Below are 26238 nucleotides of genomic sequence, written 5' to 3'. Positions count from 1 at the left end.
TACTATAAAAACCAGTGTTGCTTAGAGGCCAGCTCGCGTATCTCTGGAGGTTAATTGACCCCAGGCAGTTTACCTCTCTCTCCACTGCATTCAGGGTGACACTTGGACTGAGCACTGGAGCTGTCAAAGCCGGACTCTCATGTGGAAGCCTTTCCCATTTCCTCCCGAAACACAAGCGTTTATTTACTGTGTTGTCCGTCTTTCCCCTTAAAACTCTATTCGTCCCCCTCAGTCCATCTCACTGCTTCTTTCACTTTATCTGTGAATACCTCCGGATATATAATGAGACATTTGACTCCTGGGACCAGAGACGTGCTGAGGTCTGGAGCCAGGACCCAACTGTTCACAACGGGGCCCTTTAGCACTTCATAGCTGTCCTCATTATCCACAGGGGGAATGCTGATTTTCTGTCTGTCTCCGTGTTCATCATGACCAATATGTCATTGTTGCTGGTTTATCCACCAATGCAGATTCAAAACATGTTACTACAGCAAAACATCCATTTTTTTCATTTCGTTTTTGTAATGTTTTTTGTTAAATTAAGATAAAGAAAACAAAACTACAATTGCGTTCCGTTGTGCAACACGGTGTTGCAGAATGATAATATGAGTGATGGGCAGGCCCTGCAAAAAGATTACTCATTGAGGCTGGATGAAACAGCTGGAGGAGGGTTTGTAATACCAAGCAACACCATCGTAAAATACTTGTAAAATGTACAATACAACTTTTAGTGCACCAAACTAAACAAGACAGATCATCTTAAAATGGCAGCATATACAAAGGAAACCCTGTTCTGAAGAACAAAGCAGATAAGAAAAATAGACAAATGGAGTAGTGTCATAATAGAGAGTCATTTCACAGAGGGTCAAAAAAACAAACCCCCCAAAAGGTTTGGTAAGCATCTCGTGGCCACAATGTCAAAAATCAGCTTTGACAAACTAAGCAACACGCGCTCTCCCCCATGCTGAAGACCCCTGGTTCTCACTTCAGCAGTCAGAGACTTTCAAAAAGCCTCATTCGCTGCTGCGATAATTACCCATGCTGCTCTCTGATGAAACATTTGCATATTCATCATTAGCCATTCAGGATTATAATGAGGCAAAAGAGAAACAAGAAGCATTTCAGGGCACCCTGAGAGGGCAGTCATTGTCCACCGATATTGCACACAGAGCGCCACCAAACAGGAGGAGAGACGCAATGATCTTCTGGCCAGGTGAAGATGAATCATGAAAATGCCTTGGTCAATGTGTGCCCACGTGACCATGTTGCGTAACTCGGCATAGCCTTAGGCATAGGCTGAGGTGCTGTATTTGTGGAGAGTTGCTGGAGAGGTGAGGCAGAGAGTGGGTAGTGGAAAATAAAAATCCTCTTAAACTTGCTGTTGCTACATTTCCAGTAGGTGGGAGCAGCACGAGCTGTCAGATACACCTGGTTTTAAATCCACACTTATTCCTCTAAACTTTGTATTAATATCATCTTTGTTATCCTAAAGGATGCAGATCATCATAAACCTTGCGAATGATGATGCTCAGTTAATTCTGTCTGGGCCTTTAAGTAGCAACAATTCATATTTGTTGCCTTCCTTTGAGGGCTTCTTTGATGACTGATATGACTATCTAGAGGGGTATCCTTCTTTAAGTCATTTTAAAATATTTTCTTTAATATTTTCAATGCTTTTGTAACTAATTATCTATATCTGACTGCATGTATTGAGTACAAGCACTGGTGTATTGTGGCGAGAACCCGGTGGACTACACAATGGACTAACACATGTCTCTTATCACCAGGCAGCACAAATACAACTTCTTTTTGTTGTGTCTACAGTTGTGTTTAGAAGACTCTAGAAGAGTATAATGGCATGCATAATAGGAGTTGTAAAACAATGGTTTCACTTGCTTGGAACAAACCTGGTAGTAGTTACGCTAAGCACAATTTTTTTTCCAGTCAGGCCATTATCAGGCTGATACTGTCACAGATACAGACTATTTTAGCGGGCCTCTTTTTTTCCCAGTGGCTGCTGGTAGCGTCACTCAGAGAAATAATGTTGGTCAAACTGAGGGGGAATATAATGTCAATAGTGGAAAAATTATTTGGGACAAACAAGTCTTCTGAAAATCTATTTTTCACAGTTTGGAAATTCCTAACTAGGAAACATGTGTGCACATCAAAGAGAATGGCATGAGCAGTGATCAACAGGCCTCGCAACCTCCCATGTGGAATTGTTCAAAATAAATGCCTCTGCACTTTGAAGTGAAAGGGCTTGATTTATTGGAAGTTTTGAAAGTGAAACTGAAAAGTAAATGGAGCAACGTATGACAGATCAACAGGGGGCAAATCCTCTGTCATTCAATCCAGTGAATGACTTATTACGGCCCCATACTGTGCTGGCTTAAACATTAATGCTCAACTAACGACAGGGCACTGTCAATCAATAATTCAGGTTAAGATGATCGGCGTATGCTTGCTGCACTTGACGGACCGAAACCTTACTCTGCCATGGCTTTTCGCAGAGAGGATGAACCACAGCATGTGAAGGGAAGCCGCACGTCTCCCCAGCCTTGATCCGTTTATGTTGCATAAAACGACATGCTTTTCAACTGATGTGTAAGATATGATTTATGTAAACAACAAGCACATTATGCATTCAGCCAATGAGCTGCATGTGAGGAACATCTCCCTGCGGCACGGTGCGGTCGGCGAGCTTATTCATAGAGGGCTCGCAGAACGACCGGCCTGTGGGGAGAAGTGCACGAGTGGCGCCTGTGAGCTTTTTCTTCCAGAAAAAAAAAAAGCATCCTACGTGACTGTTGGTTCCCCCCCCCTCCCCCACTACCCCCTTCTTTCCTTCCCTACCGTCTGTTTCCTCCCTTTCTGCAGCTCCCTCACTTCACAAAAGTCCCACATGGGATTTGTCATCCGAACACCACCTACTTGTCATGTTTTTCCTTCCCCTCCTTTTCTACCCCTCCTTCCCTCCGTTCTGCGACTTTGGCTTGCTCTGCCTCGTCTTCCTCAGAGCCAGGCCGTGGTGACAGCGCGGCCACTTCCCCTGGATGCTGCCGGGTTGACGCGGGGAAAGGAGGGAAAGACAAGATAGTCATGGAGTGGGAAAAATAATTAAACGGCAAAGATAGAAGGAGAAGAAAGGGCATTGCACAGAGACGGAAAAAACGAAAGGGAGGGAAGTTAAGAGAATTAGTTGGAGAAAAGAGGCGGGTTAGTCTCGGTAATATAAAGCAGAGAGGTATGGTGAGATAGAGGGAAAAGAAGAGTGATTAAGAAAAAGAGATGAAGAAGGGAGCAGAGAGTGTGCAGTCGGGGCTGTGGGGATATGAAACATCCTCAGGCAATATTCCTCAGCCTCAGCTCTCTCACGGTGAAAAAGACAAAAACTTGGCTTTTATGCCGGTGACTTTGCTGCATTGTAGACTTAGCTTAGGAGTAAGAGCACCACGGTGAGGATGATGATGAATACAAATGTTAACTCTCCTTTGACTACTTAAGACGGGGACTATGGTAGTGCATCAAGTTGTTATACTTGTGAGGTGTGATCTTTTTTGACAAGAGCATCGCAGCAGCCGCAGTGGGCTGCCAGACAGGTTGAGCCGAATGTCCTCGAGGACGAGCTGACCTGCTGACACAGACTTCATCAATCCTTACACTAGAGCCATTTTTCATGAAGTTTCCTTTTTTTAATTTATTTTTCTGCTTGTGAATTTTGCCTGGCTATCCGCCACTGGTGTGCATGTGAATAGATAGATCTCTTGAGTAAGTCCCCTTTCATGCCCGACCCAAATCTGTTACAGGAGCCAACCGAAAGGGAATAAAATGCCAAAGTACAAAGTACTACAGTTTGGTGGGCAAAATAAATTGGAAGTTTGATAAACCTCCGCTCAACCACAAACGTCAAATCAAAGCTTAGTAACTTAGTAGCTACAAATTTCGAGAATTAAAAGCATCAGAAGATGGGCAGGAAAAGCATATATTTTGCGCAGATATCTACAAATATATTACCAGGTAAATAATCCATGTTTCAAAAAAATCAGTAAATATATTTCCAAAGGAGCTATTGACATGGAATTTTCACCAGATGTTGGTAACAACCCAAGTAATACATACAAAGGAACCAAAACAAAGAAGTTCAGAAATAAAGTTGTGTAATAATGTGAAATGACACAAATATATTTACTGAGAAAAATGGTGTTCAATACTTATTTCACCTGCTGTATATTGACTATTTCTAAAATGTATTTTTAATATAATAATCCAAAAATGACCAGCCCCCACTGGTGTCATGTATGTAGCTATTCATCTGAATCTGCTTACTTCACTTTTTATGAATTAAATCAGTCAGGCAGTCCTGGCCAACTGATAGAGCCTAATCCGCTGGTTAGCTACAATAGATCAATAGAACATCTGCCATTGAAAGCTATTGTAGAAACGAGAAACCTGCTTGTGTCTACCTGTCAGATATCAAGGCCCAATTGTCACAAAATACAAAGAAATTTGAGTGTTCACTCCTCCACCATTATGCTTGTAAACTGCATCTTGTGCCGTGCCAGAACAAAAGACCGTCATAGCAAGTCCAACTGATGGGGGCGGGACTTTGCAAATGGCCAATTAGCTGAGCAATTACTACACAAGTGAGTTTTTGAGGAAGCTTCGCTTTTATAATCTTCTGCATACTGATTTGCAAGTACTCTCTGGACTTTTTTTGACCACACAAAAAAGATTGTGCCTCAGGCTGTGTGTGTGTGTGTGTGTGTGTAAGTGTGTGTGTGTGTGTCTTCAGAGTGGTGTGTGGGCGCAACTGAAGCTTTTTGACTGCTTTAGAAGAACAAGGTCTGTAGAGCTAACATGACAAGTCTCTCACTCTGTTCCTCATGCTTTTGCTCCCTGTCACTCTCTCTTCCTCTATGATCATTATAAAGTAATTGGCCTGCCGCACAACAACCAGATAGTCTTTTAATGTGAAGTAGGTCAATGCATACTGTGACATAATGAGGATACAGCATGCAGATTTTAAGAATTTGTTCATTTTATCTTCAGAGTTGTCTACTTGCATGTAATATCATAGCAATGCAAAATGGCAAAGTGTAACAGATGATTTACTGTTAAATCGCTACAGGAGGTTAAGGAAATGGGCTTATTTACAATCCTGTACATCTCGTTGTGTAATGTATTTATTAGCATATGTTTTTATGGTTCCCAGCATGAAACTGACACAACATCACAGATAGCATGTTGTTTTTGAACCCTTTGAGGGTCATTATTTGGGGGGATATCCCTCTATCATCTATCAGAGAAGTAGCTTATTAGGAAGAAAATACAATTTCCCACAGTTGTTCTTAAAGAGCATTAGCTTCAGTTCCATCAGATGGCGCATGATAACAAAACAACCGGCCCAAAATGTGTCAATAGATTTTTTTTTAGTGGGCTAACATTTGATGTTCGACTACAGGTTATATAAGTGTTGAATAAATAATAATTAGTTAAAAGTTACGGAGCGCAAATCTTTCATTCATGCATGATTCACAACATTTAGTTTCACATGGGAGAACACAATGCACTGGAAAGTTCAACAGACTTTTTGCATTTGTGTTGATAGATAGTATGCAAATACTGTACTATGCCTAATCAAATTATTATTTTATTTTTTTAAACAAAATCTGCCATTAGGGTGAGACAAAACCTCTGGCTTCCCGTGAAAAGCAACCTGCTTACATGAATTATCTTCAATGATTTGACTTTATTTACATTCAAACAATCTTCCACTGCATTGCTCATGTTTTTATTTGCAGAAATAAGTTTAACTACTTTACTACTTTAACTAACAATTTTGGAGGAACTTGCTTGATTTGTAAACAGTGCATGTTTGCAGCATTGATCGGGAACAAAAACTCACTTGAAGCAGTACAATGCAAGCAGGTTTATAACTAAAATTACAAATTCTTATCCAACTGGATAGTTTAACAAATTCCATTTCGGGAATGGGTCAAGTGTATTTATTTATTAAATAATTATTAAATATATGAATTACGCAGAATTCTTTTGAAAACAGTTATTGGGAAATTATCACAAAAGCACCGGACCATAATATAAATAAAAGTACAGGTGAATGTTTTACGAATTTGTGTGAATGTTTTTTTTTCTGTATTTAAAGCACATGCCGATGAAACCTGTAAATAGGCTAGATGACCTGTCATCCTGTTTAAAGAAGCTGGGAGACGGGCAGAAGTATAAAAAGTTGATAAAAGTTGAATTTCAGCTAAAGTTGGCTTCATTATGGAGCCAAATAACACACTCCTGTTCCATCACCTGTCAATCAGACGAGGTCCACTCATTAAATTTGACCACATCAGTGAACAGAATATGATGAGAACATACAAACAACAGCATCTCTCCAGGATCACATCATTCATAGATGCATGGCTCACAACATTTAATTTCACGCGGGGGTACACAATGCACCGGAAGGTTCCACACACTTTTTGCCTTTATGTTGATATTTAATATGCACTTACTATTACTAATTAAATTAATTTTAGTGGTTTCCCCATTTGTTATTTTTGTGAAACAAAATCAATGATTTTACTTTATTTTGAAGGAAAAACTATTAATAAGTCACATGCACAGATTCTTACCGTTTGGGTAAAACTAACAATTTAGGAGGAATCTGCTTGATTTGTAAACAGTGCATGTTTGCAGCATTCAATTGAGAACAGCAGTCGTTTTCAGGCCGCAGCAGTCTGAAGTAAGGCAAAGCCTTGGGGTGGTTTTGTGAAGAATACATAAATTTGAGTAACACTGACTGTGCAGTGTAGACAGTGGTCTCTTTACGTACAGCTTTTCTCTGGAGACGATTATTCTACACCATATCCCCCCATAGACGATGTTTGGGAACAAGACTTAAAATACACGAAAAAATGCAAACACAAGTTGATCACACAGGGACTATGGAGAGAATATGGTTGGAGACCGAATATATGGAGCCGCTAAGGGGTCCGTGTAAAAGAATCTATTCGGGTGCTTTAAATACTTTGCCTCCAACATTGATTGTAGAAGACATTTATTATTATGTTATAGTCTATTGAACGAACCTTAGTCAACACATGTGCCATGACTGCTGGCACTAGACGGAACAAGTTTACAGATCTCCACGGCCTCCACAGAGAACGGATTATTTTCTTTATGTCACTTGTAAAACACTCATTTATAACTGTGAAATTCAGTCAATAAATTATACTGCCCTCTGCAGCCTTTTCTCCCCCCGCAGAGCACAGCACAAAATGTCACAGTGAAACGCCTTCGGAATATTCCCTTGAAGCCCGCAATAAACAAGAATGTGCAAGAATATAACTCGCTCTGTAAACACCTCATGCCTTTTCACAGGAACCTTCCTCCCCTCCAAAACACTGTTTTGTTGCATCAAATGTGATGCTGATTTCGCACGGCGCGGTGATATCCTGTTTTTCCGTCCATGCAAATTCCTTACTCCGCCTCAACACTGCCGAGCTGTGTTGCAGGGGTTTTACGAGGCACGAAGCGCACCCTTGACTGGCTTCATGAGGTGTGAAGTCATCACGGTCAACTTATACGGGAAAGGTTCAAAAGAAAAATGCGGAATCAGCTCTGGGTATAGTGCCATCGCTGCCATCATCCTGAAGATATTAAAAAAGTAGTCCTTTTAAGAATGGGAAAAAGTTTGGATTATTGATGATTATGTATTATAACCGTGTATGTGTCATTATGTACTGTAGGGCTAAACTCGAGAACAACAAACAAGACCTGAGGAGCGTTAAATATTCAGAGCTTATCTTTCAAGCGCTGTAGAATCCTGTGTACGACAGGATTAACTGTGCAGAAGAATAATACAAAAATAAGCAATGTCCAGGTCATTTATAATATGCATTAATGCACTTTTACCGTTTTGGGTAGAAGAAAGTAACACAAAAACCCACTTGGTGCAGTAAAATGCAAGCAGGTTTAAAACTAAAACTACAAATAATTATCCAACTGGATGATTAAACAATTACAGGATTTCTTGTTCAGTAATGGGTCATGTGTGTCTTATTCTCCTCATTTACGACAAACTCACAATCAGATGATTCAATAAATTAATTACGCTGAATCCTTGTGAAGATTTTAAAAAATGACCACAAAAGCGCCTGACCATAATATGAAAGGTGAATTTTTTAATCTGGATCTCCTATCATTTCTGTGTGAGTGTGTTTTCTTTCTGTATTTAAAGCACATGCTGATGAAACCTGTAAATAGGCTAGATGACCTGTCATCCTGTTTAAAGAAGCTGGGAGACGGGCAGAACTATAAAAGGCTGATAAAAGTTGAATTTCAGCTAAAGTTGGCTTCATTATGGAGCCAAATAACTCACTCCTGTTCCATCCCCTGTCAACCAGACGAGGTCCACTCATTAAATTTGACCACATCACTGAACAGAATATGATGAGAACATACAAACAACAGCATCTCTCCATTATTTTATCTGAACTGAATTAAACAGCTGACTTTTGTAACAATGAGAAGCTGTCTTTTGCAAAGACATCTTTTCTATTACCAATGCCAGAGGTTTGTAATCAATAGACAACACAAATATTATTTACAAAAATGTAAAATACAAAATGAGCCATGGAAAAAAAACTTGAAAATACAAAATCACATAAATACTTCAGTTTGAGTATGCAGCACCTGGGGGCATGGCTAAATCCTCTACATCAAATGAAAGACAACTGCCTAAGTGGTCTTGTGGCATTACACAGTCATGAAGGTCATACATTTATAAGATCATTTTCAAAATGAATTATTTTGTGCAATTTACATTGGAACTTTAATCACTTCTAGTGGAGATTAAAAGGGTCATTTATAGGGCTATTGACCAGACACAACCCTCGGTCCTCCCTTAGGCTTTGCAGACATGTTGAAGACCCCACGTGGATTAAAGAACACCATGATGTACCATACTGCTGTATATATTAAGCCTTCTACCCTGCCTGGCAGCCTCAGGTAGTACAATCTTGGATCAGAACCCCGTTGGGCTGTCAGGTGAGGTACGTCTCTTTCTCTGAAGCGGCGGATAACCCAGCCCGACCTCCGCGGAACATCGGGTTTGTAGAACATTGTGTTAGAAATCCTCCCGGGAACGAGTCGGGAGCTCTGGAGCTAATAGGTACAGATATCCATTTTCTTTCCTTGCCTGCGTCCTCTTCCTCGGTCCCTCTGCACTGCAAAAAGTGTCCATCTGGAATGTGCTCGTGAGAGCTGCGGGGACAGTTTGCGATGCAGTGCACTCGTACTGAAGAGATTAGCTCATGTGCCAGGAAGGTACGGCAATCCATGACACGATATGATATCTTAATGTTTAAAAGGTACAACTTTGGTGTCCCTCTCTGGCAGCAAACGTTGCATGTAGCTTTTGCATCTGGAGAAAACTTTTCTCGGACACATCTAAGGATTTTCCTTTAGCTGTGGCGGGTTCCCGTGGAGAGCTTAACCCATGCGCCATCAGTCGCAACAGACACCAAACCTCACAACTCTGGTATACAGGGAAAAACAGATGTTCGCTTGAAGTGAATAAAAATTAGCCCCGATGGCCATTTGCAATTGTCAACTTTTATTATCATGGGACAATTGTTTTGAGCTCTCTCGGTGTACAAAATACATAACGGGTTTACATAGGATCTGCCATTTTCTGTTTTGTCAGCTCTTTGCAGATGTGGAATATCATTTACTCAAATACTATATGCAAATTTCGGGGACTTATAGGTACTTTACTATTTCCATTTTATGTTCCTACAGATGTCCGTTATATTTTAGAAGAAAATAGAAGAAATATTTTACTTGTTACTACTGTATCTTTTTCGACAGCTATAGATTACTCTCCATACAAAAAGTACCAAGAGGGAATATTGTGCTTTAACATGAATAATCAACACTAAATAACACAGTTTAAATGAGCTCCACTTTGAAAACTGCAACAGCAAAGCTAGAATTCTAAGGAATCTAAATGTTTTTTCCACCGCCGGTCCTGGGCCTGGTAGTATGATCAGGGCTTGACATTAGCATCCGCCCACCCGCCAAATGCGGCTAGAGCGGGAAAAGCGAGCTCTCTCACTAGCCATTTCGGGTGAAATTCTATACCTCTGTCTCTTTTTTGTCTTTTTTTTTAAGGGGCAGTCTGATGTTTAGTGTTTTGCATTCGAGATTGCGTGTCCCTTCAAAAAGGGTTCCAACCCTGGGGGTTGAGGGGTGAAGACGGTTATTACTGCATCATAAGTGTATCATCCACAAGCCCAGAACGCTCGGTCACAGTGATGGCAGCGGTGGTTCTCGTGCACGGACCGCGACGACGTGATTGTGCATCTTAGTTTAGCTTAGCTGACTCAGTTTAGCCAACAGGCTAAATCAGTTCCCACGCCACATTTCGAGAAGACATTAAAGCGCCTTGGCCAACGTGCGTTCGTTACTAAGCAACAAAGTTTTGATAAAACTTGAGGCGACCTGCTGAGTGCAAGTCAAGGATGTGGCGGCACATAGCAGGTGTAGGAAAACCTCGGCGGATTGCAGACACAAAAACTGGTGATGAAACCGAAAGTTAAGAGGAAACAAAGAAAAAGAGAAGACAGTTCAAGGAAAAGTGGAGGTGCACTCGAAAATGGGTGTTTTATGATCCAGCCAAGAAAATAGTGTATTGCACTGATAGTAGGACATAGGGCAGTGAAAAGGTCTCTTTTGTAGTTAGGACAAGCAATTTCAAAGTTTAAACAATAAAGGTCCATGAAATTTCCGTTGACCATGTCAAAAGCATTGCGACAATACTGGGCGGCTAGTGTTTTGGTAGGGCCCCTGGTCCTCATGAAGGGGGCGGAGCTTTACACCCCTGCACCAGTCATATGCAATGACCTACTCTTGCATATAACTTAATCCGTTCCACATTTTCATAAAAACGAGCGTTACACACTTAAGAGCCGAAGATTTGGCGACTGAGCATTTTTACGATGTTCATTTACATTTAAAAGATTTGTAGATCTAGTGACTCAAGTACATTGTAGCAAACTATAGTCCACTTTAATCCTGTTAAACTTAATTTCCCAGAAATGGCTGAGTGACTAGTAACTTTAGAAAACCACTGGCCACAGTGGATGGTGAGCAAAAATGTCAAGCGCTGAGTATGATCATTATCAAATATGTTGTCTTTTGTACAATTGTGAGGTCAGAAATGATACCAGATACTGGCACTGTGCACTGAACTTGATGCTAACTATGCTAAAAGATACACATTTCCATCAGACAATTAAAAACGCACCCACCTATATTCATTTATTTCTAAATCTAGCACTTTCTGCAACTCACGAACTGAATTAGTCACTTGTTAATACGGACATTTTTTGCAGCGTGCTTCACCTCCAGCAGGCGAAGACATGGAAGAAAACGGGCTTTGGGGAGATGACTGACGGCTCCCCTCAGCCAACCAGAGCAGGGATGCTGCGAGCAACTCGCCCGCTTCTCTGACGCTATTGGCCGTCCTCTGGAGAGTCAGGGTTTGTTCTGATATTAATGACTGCTGTGGAGACGGCGGCGCATCTATGTGGTCCGCCTGACACTTGATCGAGGGGAGAGATGCGCCCCTAGCAGCTGCTAAGACGGGAAGGGAAGGGCACACGGAACGCAGGAATCTCTCTCTCTCTATCCACGCACTCCAGCCTCGCCAACCTGCTGCTGGACTGCTCATGCAGAAGCCGCGTCTTTTTCACCGTGGAAGAAGCCCAGAACTGATAGTTCACCACAATCCTCTCTCGTAAGAAAAAAGAAGACCGCACATTGTTGGCTGGCTTTATGTGGCGCGCTGGGGCTCGCTCGTCGTTGGAGCGGCGCGCTTGATGGGAATATAGACAACACGTACTGCTTCGAGGTGCTATTATGGATACATCGGGTAAGTTGGGATTGCTGTAACAACGTATTTCTTTCATTTGCTGGTTGCATCTGCGCAACGCGTGTTCAAAGTTAGCGAAAAACGCATGGATTCGGCTGTTTTTTAGCGGACGCGCAGTCTTTTGTTTAAAAAAACGCATTCATTTGATAATCAAACACAAAATCACATTAGTTGTTGCAGTATTTTCGGAAAATATTGCAGGATAATAATGCTGATGACTGCCGTTGAACCCTCACTTGACGTGGAGACGCGCTTTTGCGCAACTCCGCTTGATGCGCCTAAACCAGACCGGATTTATGATGGACTCTGGTGGGCTAGAAAGACTAATTCATTAAAGACATTCGAGGCGGACTCTTTGCTGTGTGTGCGGCTTCTGTGCGCGTACGCGCAAGCGCTTGTGTGTGGGTGTCTGTGTGAGAGTGATGGACTGGCAGTTTCATGTCCCCGGGTCCTGCTTAGTGAGCGCACACCAGACACGTCTCGAAGAAATCCACAGAATGGTGGCAACCCCCCCTCTTCCTCCTCCTCCTCTTCCTCCTCCTCCTCACTTTCTCATCCTCTCCGTTAAACCGAGAAATCGGTAGCGACTGATGCCACAAAAGTACGTTACACGTACACGCGGGCTTCTTTTTGAACACGATCACACACGCACGCACGCATACACACACACATACACACACTTCGACGGAAAACGACTCGTTGCTTGTTAACCCGCCACCTCGTCGCCTCCGGAGCTTTGTGTAATTGACACAAAAGGCGTCATACAGCGATGACCATCACCGCTGTACCCGCTCGCGTGCGTCCGTGCGTCCCACACACCCGAGGATCCCAGCGGAGAGAGACGGAACAAGCGGAAGGTATTCACTATTCCTGTAACTGCATTGGAGCGCTTCGCTGCCCCCCCCCTCCTTCAACATCATATACGCACCCTCGCCAATGTCCAAAATGTATGTCATTCATGAATATTTTAACAGCAGATGAAAAGATCCTGCCTGGTAATGACCGATGTGATTTTTGAGAGTGGGGGCTTCAGACTTGTCTGCATGCATGCGTCGGTGTGGGCTTGTTCCAGGTGATGGATACAATTTATTTTGCCCTCCACAGTGCGAATGACTCACCCAAAGCAGCTTCTCAATATGAAACCCCGAGTCAAATTCCACCATGAGCCACCATGCTCCCACATCAGATGCTGTGCCACGCTGACAAACCTCAGCCCACACACTATGTGGTGTTCTCGCTTCGAATTATGTGACCACCTGCTGAGCCAAGGCCGCTTGTCGCTTCTCCTATATTTGAATACCCAGAGTTTCACAAGTGATCCTCAAGTTTTTTTTCCCCCCCGCTGACACCTGGGGGTGATTTCATTTCATTACATGCAAAAACCAGCTTGAAACGGCGTGCGAGGTTCATTATTAAGTAAGTGCTTGTGTCATAGCATTGTTGCCACGTTCCTCCCCCCTGTGATAAAACAAAACACTCACCCAAAGCAGTAATGGGTGGCTTTGTTAATTTGGGCACATTTGTTCAAAACAAATCAATATTACATGGCCACACTAAGTCATACACTTAAAGTGAGTGGCTTTGCGAATTGCCTATTGATCCGCGTGTGAAACAGTGTTTGTGTGTGTGTGTGTGTGTAGGGGATAGAACAGATATTGAGGCTGCAGTGGCCTTGTGGAGAGTCAGAGCATTATAGGCAGCACACTGTTGATGCTTCATAATAAACAGAGGGCAGCAGGTTGCTGTGAAGCGAGAGGATGTAAGCGCGTCAAAAGATACAACCGCTTCAGAGTCAACGGAGAGTTCAGGAACACAGCGCTAGTGTGCCATCAGAAATCAAATTAATCGAACAATCTTTTTCCATAATGTCGGTAACAAGAAGCCTTGGGATCTATTGAGGCTCTTGAAAATGCATGTTAACATATTCAGAAGACGGCTGCAGGGGATCAGCCTGTGCAGTCGAGCATATAGGCTCTCTGATAGCATCCTGCTCCCAAACAAACACACGCATCCATTAAAAAACGAATACGCACCGACAGAGGGCAAAGGGAACAAAAGGGGGAATTGGGCTGTGAATTTTTATTTATTTTTTAAGGATCCGGTGGATGGACTGTAGTCGATTCAAAGTATATAAAAAAAGAAAAAAAAGCTGCGGATGAAAACATGGTTTGATGGCAGCATGCCTGACATTTTGCTGTTCGGTCCATATCAAAAGGTCAGAATGGGATGGGACAGCTCCTTTGTATCCGATGACATTAGCTTTTACATTAGCATTATAAGTATTAAGCTAGCATACGCCTATGTGTGCTTTTACCAAAAAGAAGAAAAAAAACTACTAATAGTGAGGCATCAGGTGTTTGGAAAACAAGAACCAACACTGAAGATGCCGATTCTCACAACACAACAAATGAAACCTCAGAAAGTTATTCATTACTAATTAATCTGCTATTGTGCAGATTCATATTAGAGTTGGACATGTTGCAATTTCAAACATGGGCGGAGAAGAAGGAGCACAAAAAAAGGGCTACTGCTGTGCCGCCCATCTGTTCTGCATTCAGATTGATACGTATAGGCTCTCAGTGCACTAATGAAAAGCTTTGTAGAGGCTGTATCAAGAGACAAATCCATCAAAGTGTTCATGCATTGACGAAGCAGCAGCCACTTAAGCATAGATTTTGCATGCAGGGACGTACAAAAATGACCTTTTTACATACATGAGCAGACACATGTAAATGAACATATAAATCAGCCCCGTCTTCATAGCGTGAAGCCTTTGAGAATAGACACAAAGCCAGGGTTTGGAATTCCCATATGTTGGATCTGTTTTAGCTGAGGAGAAGTAGCAGAGACTGAAAACAGAAAGACAATGCCCGTATCAAACCCCATGAAATCATACCAAAGAGATCCAAGCCAGCATTTCAGTGGCGTATAATGATTGATTTTGTCTGCCGTAGGAACATATTCCCTGCAGGCCTGTGGCCCCTTGACCAGCCATATTTTATTCATATAAATATAGATAGCTGCGCATCTTAGAGGCAACACACATGCCATATTTGCACCTGCAGATTCAATTTGGCTCTGACTTTGAGGGATATGCCGCTGGCTGCAGTCCCCTCCTCATTCCTCCCTTTTCACGCCTCATTCTTTCATTTTGGCTAGCAGCTATACATGGAACATTATGCAGATTTTTGTCAGGAGTGAGTGCAATTATGTTGGGGGAGAAATGAGTGTTGGAATGTGTTTGCTACGCCTTTGACCTTATCAGCGGCGGCCTTAAGCTGGATACCTTTCCCAACATTAAAAGATGCAGCACTATGCGAATTAGACAAGGAGACCTATCTGTGCTCTTTCAGTGTGTGCTGTGTTACGCAGGCATTATGCAAATGAGCCCGGGGGGGGTGTTTTTCTTTACGTTCTGCAAGCGCAAAGTTACGTGTGCTTGTGTCTGCAAATGCTTGTATCTTTCTGTGTATTAGAACATGTTCCGGTCTGATGTGTGTGTTTGTTTGTGTGTGCATGAGTGCAAGCATAATTATATAATGTTCAATTGTGCAGCGCCTGTGTTCTCCCTCTCTCATCCCAAGGGCATGTCTTGTCAAGAAAAAGGCTGAAATCCCAGAGATCAGGGTCCTGTGGTTAATTTGGAACATTGATTTTGCATTAACAGTTGACTTGCCACTGATTCATGGCCATACAAGTGCAGATGTAAGGGAAACGGTTTCCATCCGCTCCCAAACAAAAGTGCACCTCGGAAGCCCATACAGGAAGCTTTCATTATGCGTACACATTGAATGGAAGGCTCCCTTTAATGGACTCTTCCTTACCTTGGATAACGCATAATAGTAAATCAATGAGGTGAAGGGCAGAGGGAGGGACAGTAAAGCCATTCAGAGGCATCCAACCACTAAGGGGCTCGCCCAGTGTCTAATCGGAAGTTGCGTGCCGGCTGTGCGACATGCCCACTGTGGGTCCAGTGTCCACTGGAAGTTCTGTGGGAGTTCCTTGTTTTAAAGTGTGTTCTCAATTACATTCTCTTGTTTTACACACCGTAGAAAACTATTAATCCCGGGATGGAGAAATACAACAACTACAATGCTAGCCACACTGTCTCTAATTTGTCAACTTTTCATCACAGAACAAAATTCGCCCCTACAAGTCTTGGAAAGATTTATTTTTATATCACAGAATAGGTTTAAAATAGTTCTCCATATTGGAAAATCCTAAAGAAATGCTTAACCCTTCAGTTTTCTTCAGAACAAAAAGGAAAGACACGTAGTGTAGCATTTTCGCAAAGTGGCTCCCAGTATTAGAAAGACATTGAAAAAGAAATAGTGTGTCACGAGCAGTGATGAATGGCTTTACATCTGCCATCACATGATGAGACTGTTGGATATTCATTTCATTTTATCTCTAAATGAAAATGGATTGAAAGTGCTTAGGCTTGCAAGTCGCCACCAAGCTCGAGGTGTAAATTGCCCAGGCAGTAAAAAAATATAGCAAGCATTAGTAGAGAGAAGAATTGCACATACGCCGTGAATGAGGATCACGGCTCATGTGTCAAGACAGTGACACAGTGGGCGGAATGCGATTGACTCAGGACCAGAACACATCCGGTGGACTATAGAGTCACCAAAAAGTCACCAGGCACCGGCCAAAAGAAACCCATACTAAGACACTGACATTTGTAAGTAGGAAACAACAGTCAAACTAGCTGCAGATAGACTAGATTTGGCACCGTAGGGCTGACAGGCATTGAGAAGACCATTAGGCCAGCAGTGAAAGAGCAGTAGGATGCCTGGGAAGAAAGACAGGTATCTGAATGCACAAGGAGACTAAATGAAATGCCTACTTTAAATAATCCATGGCTTTGGTGGATCATGATGCAAGTAGGGAACATAAGGAGAAGGGGCTCACTATAAGGGTGTGAGGAGTGCAGTTTAAAAAGGGCACAGTTTAAAGAAAGAAAGATGTGGGGGTAGCATTATGAGAAAAAGAGATGAATAAGAAAGAACCGGAGAGGTGGGTGGGGTGGGGGGTAGAATAAAGCCTTGCAAGGCTTATTACCAGTGGATCAAAACTCCCAGTGAACCAATTCTACAATACACAAGCCATTCTCCTGAAAGACGAGGCAATTCGGGAGAGCCCTACTTTCCACTTACATCTGACCTTTATGTCTTCCGCCCAGTTTTACCACAGTGAGTGTAAAGTCTACCTCTCAGCAGATGCAATACTACCTTGTTACAACTTAAACCGCGCAGGGCTCATAATCATCTCCCCGAGGGCCATTATGCTCCCCACCTACATCTAGACTTGTTCCACAGCTCAGATCGCACAAATGTTCTCTTTCATGCATGCCAAAACCCTCGCGGAACATGTATTGTATTATAAACGATTTTATTTTTACATTTATGTAGGTGAACCTGTCGCCACACAGGGCATTCATGAGCACCCGACCAGCAATAAAGCAATCACCTTTACTTCCTCGCTCCGCCAAACCTCATCCAAGCTCTGTGGAGCGAGGAGGAGGATTTATAACTCATTTCAATGAACAGCATAAAACAAACAGTTCTGCTCGGGCCGCTTGGCGGCACGACCGACCTGAGTCAGGCTCGCCTGAATTAGCTCCGCAGAGCCCACCAGGACCATTGCTTTCTGCCCCTACTGTGTACACTCATTAATTTAAAGTGGTCGTATCTCACTGGTTTCTAATCAAACTGTATATGTGCCACTGCAGTCCGGAACCACCACAATGTTAGTATAATGGAGGTGGCCCAGTGGGAAAGTAAGTGTGAGGTGTTGCCAAGATCTGAATGGGAAAGCTTTTCACCTTGACAGCAACTCAACCTCATAAATGCAGCTGGGTCTCCGATCAGGTACAGCGTGATTAGTCTGGCACCATTTCCAGATGAGAGGAAAGGGTTTCCAAAGTACATTTTTGGGACTCATAAGTCAAAGTATGTGCCTAAGAATTATTCATATTATTGAACAAAAAGTTTGTAACTGAACAAAGCATTTTTACAACAACAACAAAAAACATATCTGTGAAGCATTTTAATGGGGATGGGTTCCGGCTTTTAGATATGTCCAATGTCACACTAATTACCAGGATATGTGGCTAACCAGGACCAATGGCATTCCGGTTTATAATGGTGATGCAGTGAAGCCATTTCTCAACAGTTTTTCTAACTTACAGATAATTATGGTGATGGAACACTTCCAAAGTGATTTTTAAAAATGCATACCAACCAATGAATACCAACCATGGTGTAAATTTGTCTCTCGGCACAAAATCCCCTCCCCCAAACAAATAAATTAAAGTGTCTCTTGTACTGACTAGTGAACCCTTTTTTTTTTTTACTCCCATATGTTCATTTCAGTTTTGTCTTCAGCCAAAGTGCTGAATATTTATATCAGGAGTTGGTGGAGACAAAACACGAGCTGGGTGGCCAGAAACTCCACTTCATCTAAATAGTAATGTTTCTGATTATCTGCTGCATCTGGAAATAGAAAACTGTATGCTAAAAGGTAACACATTTTAAAACGATGCTGCATTCACAAAAACATCAGTCAGTGCAGGTTCAACCTCATTTTTCATTTAGATGCATTTCTCACAGTTAAGGCAGTCCTGAAGCGAGGCGCAAACAGGGAGCTTGTTTGCTGAGATGTTCACAGTCAGGATTAAGACTGTTGAAAGTAAAAAGCCCATAGGCTCGACTGTCAGCCTGCTACAGTAATGGAGGGGCTTTTGAGACCAGGGCTTGAATGATTGTCCCCCAACTCCCTTTTCTCTGACACCTTGGAACTAGTGTTAACTCTATGAGTGAACACCTTAGCCTGACCTATAAAAGGCTTCTATTCGCCACCCGAGACAAATGTCAAAGCTTAGGCCTATGTGTAAGTGCAGTTAGACAGTAAGTTACACAAAATCCCATTTCAAGCCCTCTAGGTTAGGGTACCATCTGTTGGATGGGTATCTCTCTACAAAGGCTTTTTCAGGCACATATTAAAAACATTCATCCTTCAATTCTATTTGCCACTACCATATTATCCAAATTACTATTTGTGGAGCTAAATGCAAGTTATTGCCAATAAAATACAACCATAGCACTTTGTTTTCTTTGACAGTGTTGAAAAGGTCAACATTTTCTGCAAGGAAAGCATTCTCAGGGTCAGCAGAGGTTAATACACCACTACTGCTACAACGACAAGTTCTATCTCTGGCAAGTCATTTTGTCCTCCAGATCGCTTCTCTCCCTTCAGCCTTCCCTCTCCACTGCAATTACCGGCAACTGAGCAGCGGATTGTTGGAAATTAGCTCCACATTGTAGCAGTTTGTGTGTGTGTGTGTGGGTGGGTGGGTGGGGCGCGGCCGGGTAGCTTGACTGGACCTGTTACTAATAGGTTAGTACAAGTGTGTGGACTTCCGAGCCACAGGAGTCACGGTGCATAGCCTCAAGAATATAGACTGCCTCCTCACTGGGCTTCACATAATGCAGCCGTACAATACCAATTTACCTGTTCAACTGCCTGTGCATGATTGGGATAGTTCACTTAAAGTGATGCAGTTTCGTACCAGACTCTAACTTCATAAGAACGTGTAATGTGATGCAGTTCCTGTACCCTTAACAAGCCGCATTTTCCAACCTGACAACCTGTTTTTCAAAGCTTTTCAGTTTTGCCCGCGTGTTACGGCACCTTTTGATTCTAAAAATGTCAAGACATATAGTATATACTATACTATAACTATGACTATTATTGAATTTGTCAAACTGTCACTTTTTACCTCTCATAAGCATGATATCCTCCCAACATCCCTGTTCAAGCTGACTGAAATCTGATCAAAATAGCGCAGCACTATTCTCTATTCTACCCCATCACTTTGCATTCATGGACTTCATATCCTGCCGCTGCAAAGCCTATAACACAAAGTATTGCTCATAAAACAGAAGCCATTGCTTTCAAACATCCCAAAAGACAAAATTCACATCATCGCTAAAACAGTAACAGCCCACCCGAGCCACCCGCAGCGATTGCACAATAATGCTTTACACAATAATAGTTAGCCTGACCACATTACACTGCTGGTAATTGTGATTGCAGATTACAGATTATGGCCTGTTGTTTCCTGTGCACGGATCGACTGCATTGACCAGAAGGACGGACCGGTGCTGAGGGAAAGAAACTGAACCGTGTTTATCAGAACGCTCTGGGTGGTGTAGCTTATTACAGTACAAGGTGCTTTAGAAAAATAATTCCGCCCCCTCTCTTTCTCTCTCCCTCACTCTCATTCCGCAAGCTTCTTGTCTGCCCTCCCTCCTCTTATATAAAAATGACATATATATATATATATCATATACATATTACATATCTCCTATGTGGCCGCTCAGGGGAGATTGTTAGGTTGATGCAATAAAAGCATTTCTCTTTTCTTGATTTCTCTCTCCCGCTGCCATCACACTTCTTCTCCAGATTCCTTCCATTTAATCCCACCTCTTTTGACTTTTCCAATGATGTGCTGTACGCTCTTATAGTCCAGAAATATCACAAGCACCATCAACCAATCTGTTCTGTAAGAGGCAGTTATATACAACAAACTAGATGGTGCACTTCAACTGTGGACTTTCTACCATACGAGAAGAGGATGGATGTGACAGTAAAAGAGGCACTACGGGATGAAGAGAGATCTGACTCATCTGAGAGGATACATCTTAGTCCTATTTGTTGTCCACAGCACAGAGTGAGATTATATTCTCAAACAATTCAGGCATGTACGACGATATTTATGGTCAGTCTAATCAATATTCTAAATATTCAGAATTCTAAGCAACCAAAACAGTTGTTGATGTTAATTCTCATACACCTAGATATTTTGAAAAAAATACAACTTATACATATCTGCATTTATGAAATAAAGTTATGTTCTTCATGTACCTGAATGTCACCTAAAAGTATATTTAAACAACTTATAGCTTTTACTCAATTCTCAGTGTAAAAACATACTAACCCAGTGCCATCAAAAACCTCCAAATTAGAAGGAAAGAGGTAAAAAAAAAGTGTGCGAACTAATTGTCTGTAAAATCTGAAAAGCACGATTTGTATTTCACAAAAACGTTGAATGTGATTAGTGTGTATAGTTGTTGATTTCACTTACGCAACACATTAATAGCTTTTTAGCTGTCGGTGCTGCCTTTTCCAACAGGTGAAGGCTCCATCTGTGACAAATGCGTTGTTTGCATGTACAGCTCAACTGCCTCACTGTGGTTGTTTGGTATCTGCTTCCCGTTTACTTGTTGCCATAGTAACTGACATATTCCAGTGTCTTTAAGCCGCTTGCGCCAAAGGCTGATGCTTGAGCCCTAGGATGTCTGCCATTTAAGAATCTTAATAAGGCCGTCTATTTCCAAAATAATAGACCCACACTGCTCACATCAGATTTGAATGCCACATTGTGGGGCAAATTGGTGCGTTCTCAGAATGAAGTCTAGAAGGTCAAGTGGATATAAATCTATGGTTCCATATCTTAAGGGGAATGTGTGAAAAATGTCAACATTCATCAGTGTGCCTATGACAAATATTAATATGCCCAAATCCCTCTATTATAATATTGCCTGGCCACATCCGGTATCATGTAATTCACACACCACTTTTCTCTGTCTTGTTTGTCTTAACACAGGTAGGAATGAAGAGGACAGTAGACTCTGGAAGCAAGTGACGACAATCAATGAGGAGATCCATCTTTGAAAACATTTTTCATGGATACCTAGTAATGTGCTTAACATAAATCCTCTGCAGTATAATATCAGTCAATCCTACCCCCGGCCCCCTCCCACCCTCTCGGGTGTGCCCGACTGCTTCCTTGGCCCCAAACCGTGACACCTGCAGGCAACAGTGAGTGATTGGTCATTACATCCAAGGGCGTCGACACAGCAAGACAAAAAACCCCAGGGAGACCTGCTGCAGTTGGTGGTGGCAGGGTTGGTGAGTCAACCGCCTCAGCAGCCGCAGCAAATGATTCATTATTTGTGAAGTTAACAGCTCAGACCACTTAATCTACAAGGACCAATTTTTACTGGAGGGAAACGGTCCAATATGAAGGACGTGTCATTTGTGGATCGCCTCTTTGTCGGCTTGGCCATGGCCTCTTTTGTTGTGGCCACAGAAGAGAGGCCTGATTGCCCGAAGCTTTGTGTATGCGAGATTAGACCCTGGTTTTCTCCGAGTTCGGTGTACATGGAGGCTCAAACAGTTGACTGTAATGACTTGGGACTCTTTAGCCTGCCGGAACAATTACCATTGGGCACACAAGTGCTATTACTTCAAACAAACAATGTTGCCAAGATTGACAAACCATTGGATTACCTGGCTAACATCACGGAGATTGATTTATCGCAAAACAATCTATCCTCCATCAGTGATGTGCACCTGGGGAATCTTCCTCACCTGCTGTCCCTTCATATGGAGGAAAATTGGATACGAGAGTTGCCTGAGCAAAGTCTTGCTGAGGTGGCTAACCTTCAGGAGCTCTACATGAATCACAACCTCATCTCCTCCATTTCCCCGTTCGCTTTTCTGGGTCTCAGCAAACTTGTGCGGCTCCACCTCAATTCTAACAAGCTGACGGCCATCAACAGAGAGTGGTTCGAGCCCATGCCAAACCTAGAGATCCTAATGATTGGTGAAAATCCTATTCTTTCTATTGATGATATGAACTTCAAACCTCTCATTAACTTACGCAGTCTGGTTCTCACAAGAATGAACCTCTCTCAGCTTCCCGACGATGCACTGGCTGGTCTTGATAACTTGGAGAGCATCTCGTTCTATGATAACATTTTCGCTGAGGTGCCTCATTCTTCCCTGAAGAATGCAAAAAATCTTAAGTTTTTAGATTTAAATAAAAACCCTATCGCGAGAATACAGAGAGGAGACTTTGTGGATATGCTCCATCTGAAAGAACTAGGGATTAATAGCATGCCAGAGCTAGTTTCCATTGACAGCTTTGCCCTCAATAACCTCCCAGAGCTGACCAAAATAGAAGCCACCAACAATCCCAAACTCTCCTATATCCATCCTAATGCTTTCTACAAACTACCGCGGCTGGAAACCCTAATGCTAAATGGAAATGCACTCAGTGCCCTTCACAGGATTACTGTCGAGTCCCTCCCAAATCTCAGAGAGGTTAGCATGCACAGCAACCCCATCCGCTGTGACTGCGTAGTCCGCTGGATGAACATGAACAAGACTAACCTTCGCTTCATGGAGCCCGATTCACTTTACTGTGTGGAGCCACCAGAGTACGAGGGTCAGCATGTCCGACAGGTGCACTTCAGGGAGATGATGGAGATTTGTCTGCCACTCATTTCTCCCGAAAGCATGCCTGGGTACATTAAAGCGCAGAATGGGAGCTCTGTGTCACTCCATTGTCGGGCCTTCGCTGAACCAGAGCCGGACATCTACTGGATCACCCCGTCTGGTACCAGAGTACTGCCCAACACAGTGTCTGACAAGTTCTACATGCACCCAGAGGGAACTTTTGACATCTATGAAATAACAGAAAATGAAGCAGGTCTTTACACTTGTGTTGCCCATAATCTGGTTGGAGCTGATCTTAGATCCGTGTCAGTAGAGGTGAACGGATATTTTCCCCAGCCAGCCAATGGGTCTCTGAATATCCTAATCAAGTCGGTGGAGACAAATTCCATAGTGGTCTCGTGGAAGGCCGGCCATGGCACCTTGGCTCCAAACATTAAATGGTACACAGGGTCAGATGCCAACCATCCGACCACAGCGTTCACCACCAGGGTTCCCTCTGACGTCCAGGTCTACAACCTCACACATCTCACCCCGGCCACTCTGTACAAAGTCTGTGTGGATGTCGGCAGCATCAACTACAACCATGACACCAAATGTGTCAATGTCACCACTAAGGGATTAGAGCTGGCAGTCAAGGACACAGAAAAATGGGACGCAGTAGTAATCACTGTCTTTGGTGTGCTCTTGGCTGTGATTTCAGTGGCATGCCTGCTTATTTATGTGTCTCTGAGGAACCGTCACCTTTATGGGGATATAAGGAAATGCGACTCCAAAGCTTCCCTGACACCAGAGGATGCAACCGGTATGCACTCTCCTTTCTTTACAAAGCCGTGGGTTTCGGGTAAGGGGCTGCCAAGCGGAGTCAAAGTGAAAGCCACGGTAATAAATGTATCTGACAATGCCTTTTAAGAAACGCAGCTTTGTAGAGCACCACACACCAACTACACTGAATGGACAAGGCCATGCAGGGGTGGAGAGATCTATAGTACTGTTTCAAAGGCCTACCCGTTGCTGATCCCCGGCTGAAATACACTGGCAATCCTACTATTGGACTGGGATGGAACAGTTTGAAATAGACTACATGCTCTCCCAGTTTCAACCCCAGATGAAGTGGTGACTTTGTAACCGTTACGTCCAACCAAGCTAAATTCAACAGAAAGTGGCATTTACCGCAAAACAATATATTTCAATACCATGCATACAGAAATGCAGGCAGAGAAAAGAAAGTGAAGATGATGATGGTCAACTCTCTTGTAATTGACTGTTAAATGTGTTCAGAATTGTGGAACTGTCTGTGTGGTCCCAAGCAATACCGTCTGTGCTTTGTCAAACATCCATAGACGAGCTAGAGATACAGTTATAACACCTGTCTATTATGGGAAGAGCGGTTTAGTAGAGTAGACAAATTACAGTGACTATGGTATACGCCTTTTGATGAAATATAAACCCCCTTTTTCTATTAAAAATGGAATCTTGATTTGTAATGGAAATATTGTTATATATTCTATTATGTTGATGTAATGACAAATCATCTGTATCCAAACAGTTTAAATGAGTTTCAAATCAAGGCCAGGCAGACTACTTTTGATTACAACATTGCATTGAGCTTAATGAAATTCAGTTACAAAATGAGTATCTGGGGAGGACATATGCCAAATGGCTGTTTATGCTGTGTAGTTCTCATTGCAACGGTGACTAGGAAAAAAAAAATGTGTTGGACTTATTACAAATATAACAGGTTGATTAAAACTGGGGTGACTGATGTGTTATCGCCTCACAACGCGGTCTTTCATGCCCTGGTAAGTGCCTACAACAAGAACTACACGAGGTAAACAGAGAAGATACAGAAGAAACAGCAAAACATAGTCCAGTCATCATTGTAGAGTCACAAGCTATTTCCCGTACTTTTAGTGGAAATACTTTCTCAGTATTTTTAGCATACATATTTTAAGAAAACATTTTGTTGTTGCTTTGGGTGTAAAGTTAAAAAGCCATTTTTATATTAACTGTATTATATGTGATTAATGGGCACAGCAGACTAATTAAGTAAAGTGCTAAGAAAAAAAATAAATGTCATTGTTTCTTTTACAAATAATTGCCTAGTTTTTGCATTGTTTCTTCTCATGTGTGTCATAATTTACTATATGTATTTTAAGTAAAATGCATTGTATTATAATTATACTACCTAGTTTAATGACTTGAATGTGTGACAAGCAAGTAAAACACAATTTTAAAAACGACCAAGGGAATACAGAGGGAGGCCCTTGAGTTCAGGAGACTTCAGCTGAATGGTTGAATGGTCGTCCTAACTCTTGGAAAAAGAAAAAAGCAACAAAAGAACAGAACTCATTAGCCGCCTCATTAACAACATGTTCGTCCTTCAGCTGGTCTAAATACAGTCACTGTGCTACAGCTACAGATGCTGCCTATGCTTCGGCAGGGACACAGCGTCCCTACGGCAGAGAGATAAAGTACAGTGTTGAAAAGTCAATGCATGGTGGGACTCAGTCGAGTCGAAGCTTTCGGACTACCATTTTATTTGTCTTACTGAATTATCCAGCGTGCGGAACATTTCACATAAGAAAGCCAAGCATGATGAATGGCTGTCAGAGGCAGAGTGACATGGTGGATTTATCAAACAGGCCCTGACGCTCATACATCAGGCTAGCCTTCAGCACCATGGACAGAGGCTTTTAGAGCCGAGCCATCTGTCTGAGTTAAAATGTGACGCAGTTTGCGATTCAGGTACCGCTCAGGTCAGAACGAGTCTGTCTTTGCAAACACACACACACACACACACACACACAAAATATGGATGCACGCGGCAGCCTGGCAGAGCAGAGAACTGTACCCACATGTAGAAAAAGAACACGCGTAGGTGCATGCAAACATCGTTTCAAGCAGAATTTGGTGTGTCAGCTGCCGTGCTCAGAGAACAAACACATGACAGCAGAGGATGAAGCTTCTATAGGAGCTTGCCA

At 42.5% G+C, this 26238-nt stretch overlaps 1 protein-coding gene across 1 annotated transcript; it reads left to right on the top strand.

The window, feature by feature from the left end:
* The first annotated feature begins 11546 nt into the window (after nt 1-11546).
* Nucleotides 11547-25352, top strand: LOC119210439 (leucine-rich repeat neuronal protein 3). The gene is made up of 2 exons (XM_037460448.2): nt 11547-11947; nt 21621-25352. Exon 2 carries the CDS (start codon nt 22037-22039, stop codon nt 24164-24166), a length of 2130 nt encoding a protein of 709 aa, XP_037316345.2. The 5' UTR covers nt 11547-11947; nt 21621-22036; the 3' UTR covers nt 24167-25352.
* The last annotated feature ends 886 nt before the right edge of the window (nt 25353-26238 follow it).

The sequence above is a fragment of the Pungitius pungitius genome, chromosome 2 (assembly GCF_949316345.1).
Source record: "Pungitius pungitius chromosome 2, fPunPun2.1, whole genome shotgun sequence".
Taxonomy (NCBI): Eukaryota; Metazoa; Chordata; class Actinopteri; order Perciformes; family Gasterosteidae; genus Pungitius; species Pungitius pungitius.
Note: the sequence above shows the minus strand (reverse complement) of the source record. Positions and strands in the feature narration are given on the sequence as shown.

What these genes read in the sequence shown, in the direction of transcription:
- LOC119210439 (XM_037460448.2), top strand. Translation starts at nt 22,037, where the DNA reads ATGAAGGACGTGTCATTTGTGGATCGCCTCTTTGTCGGCTTGGCCATG.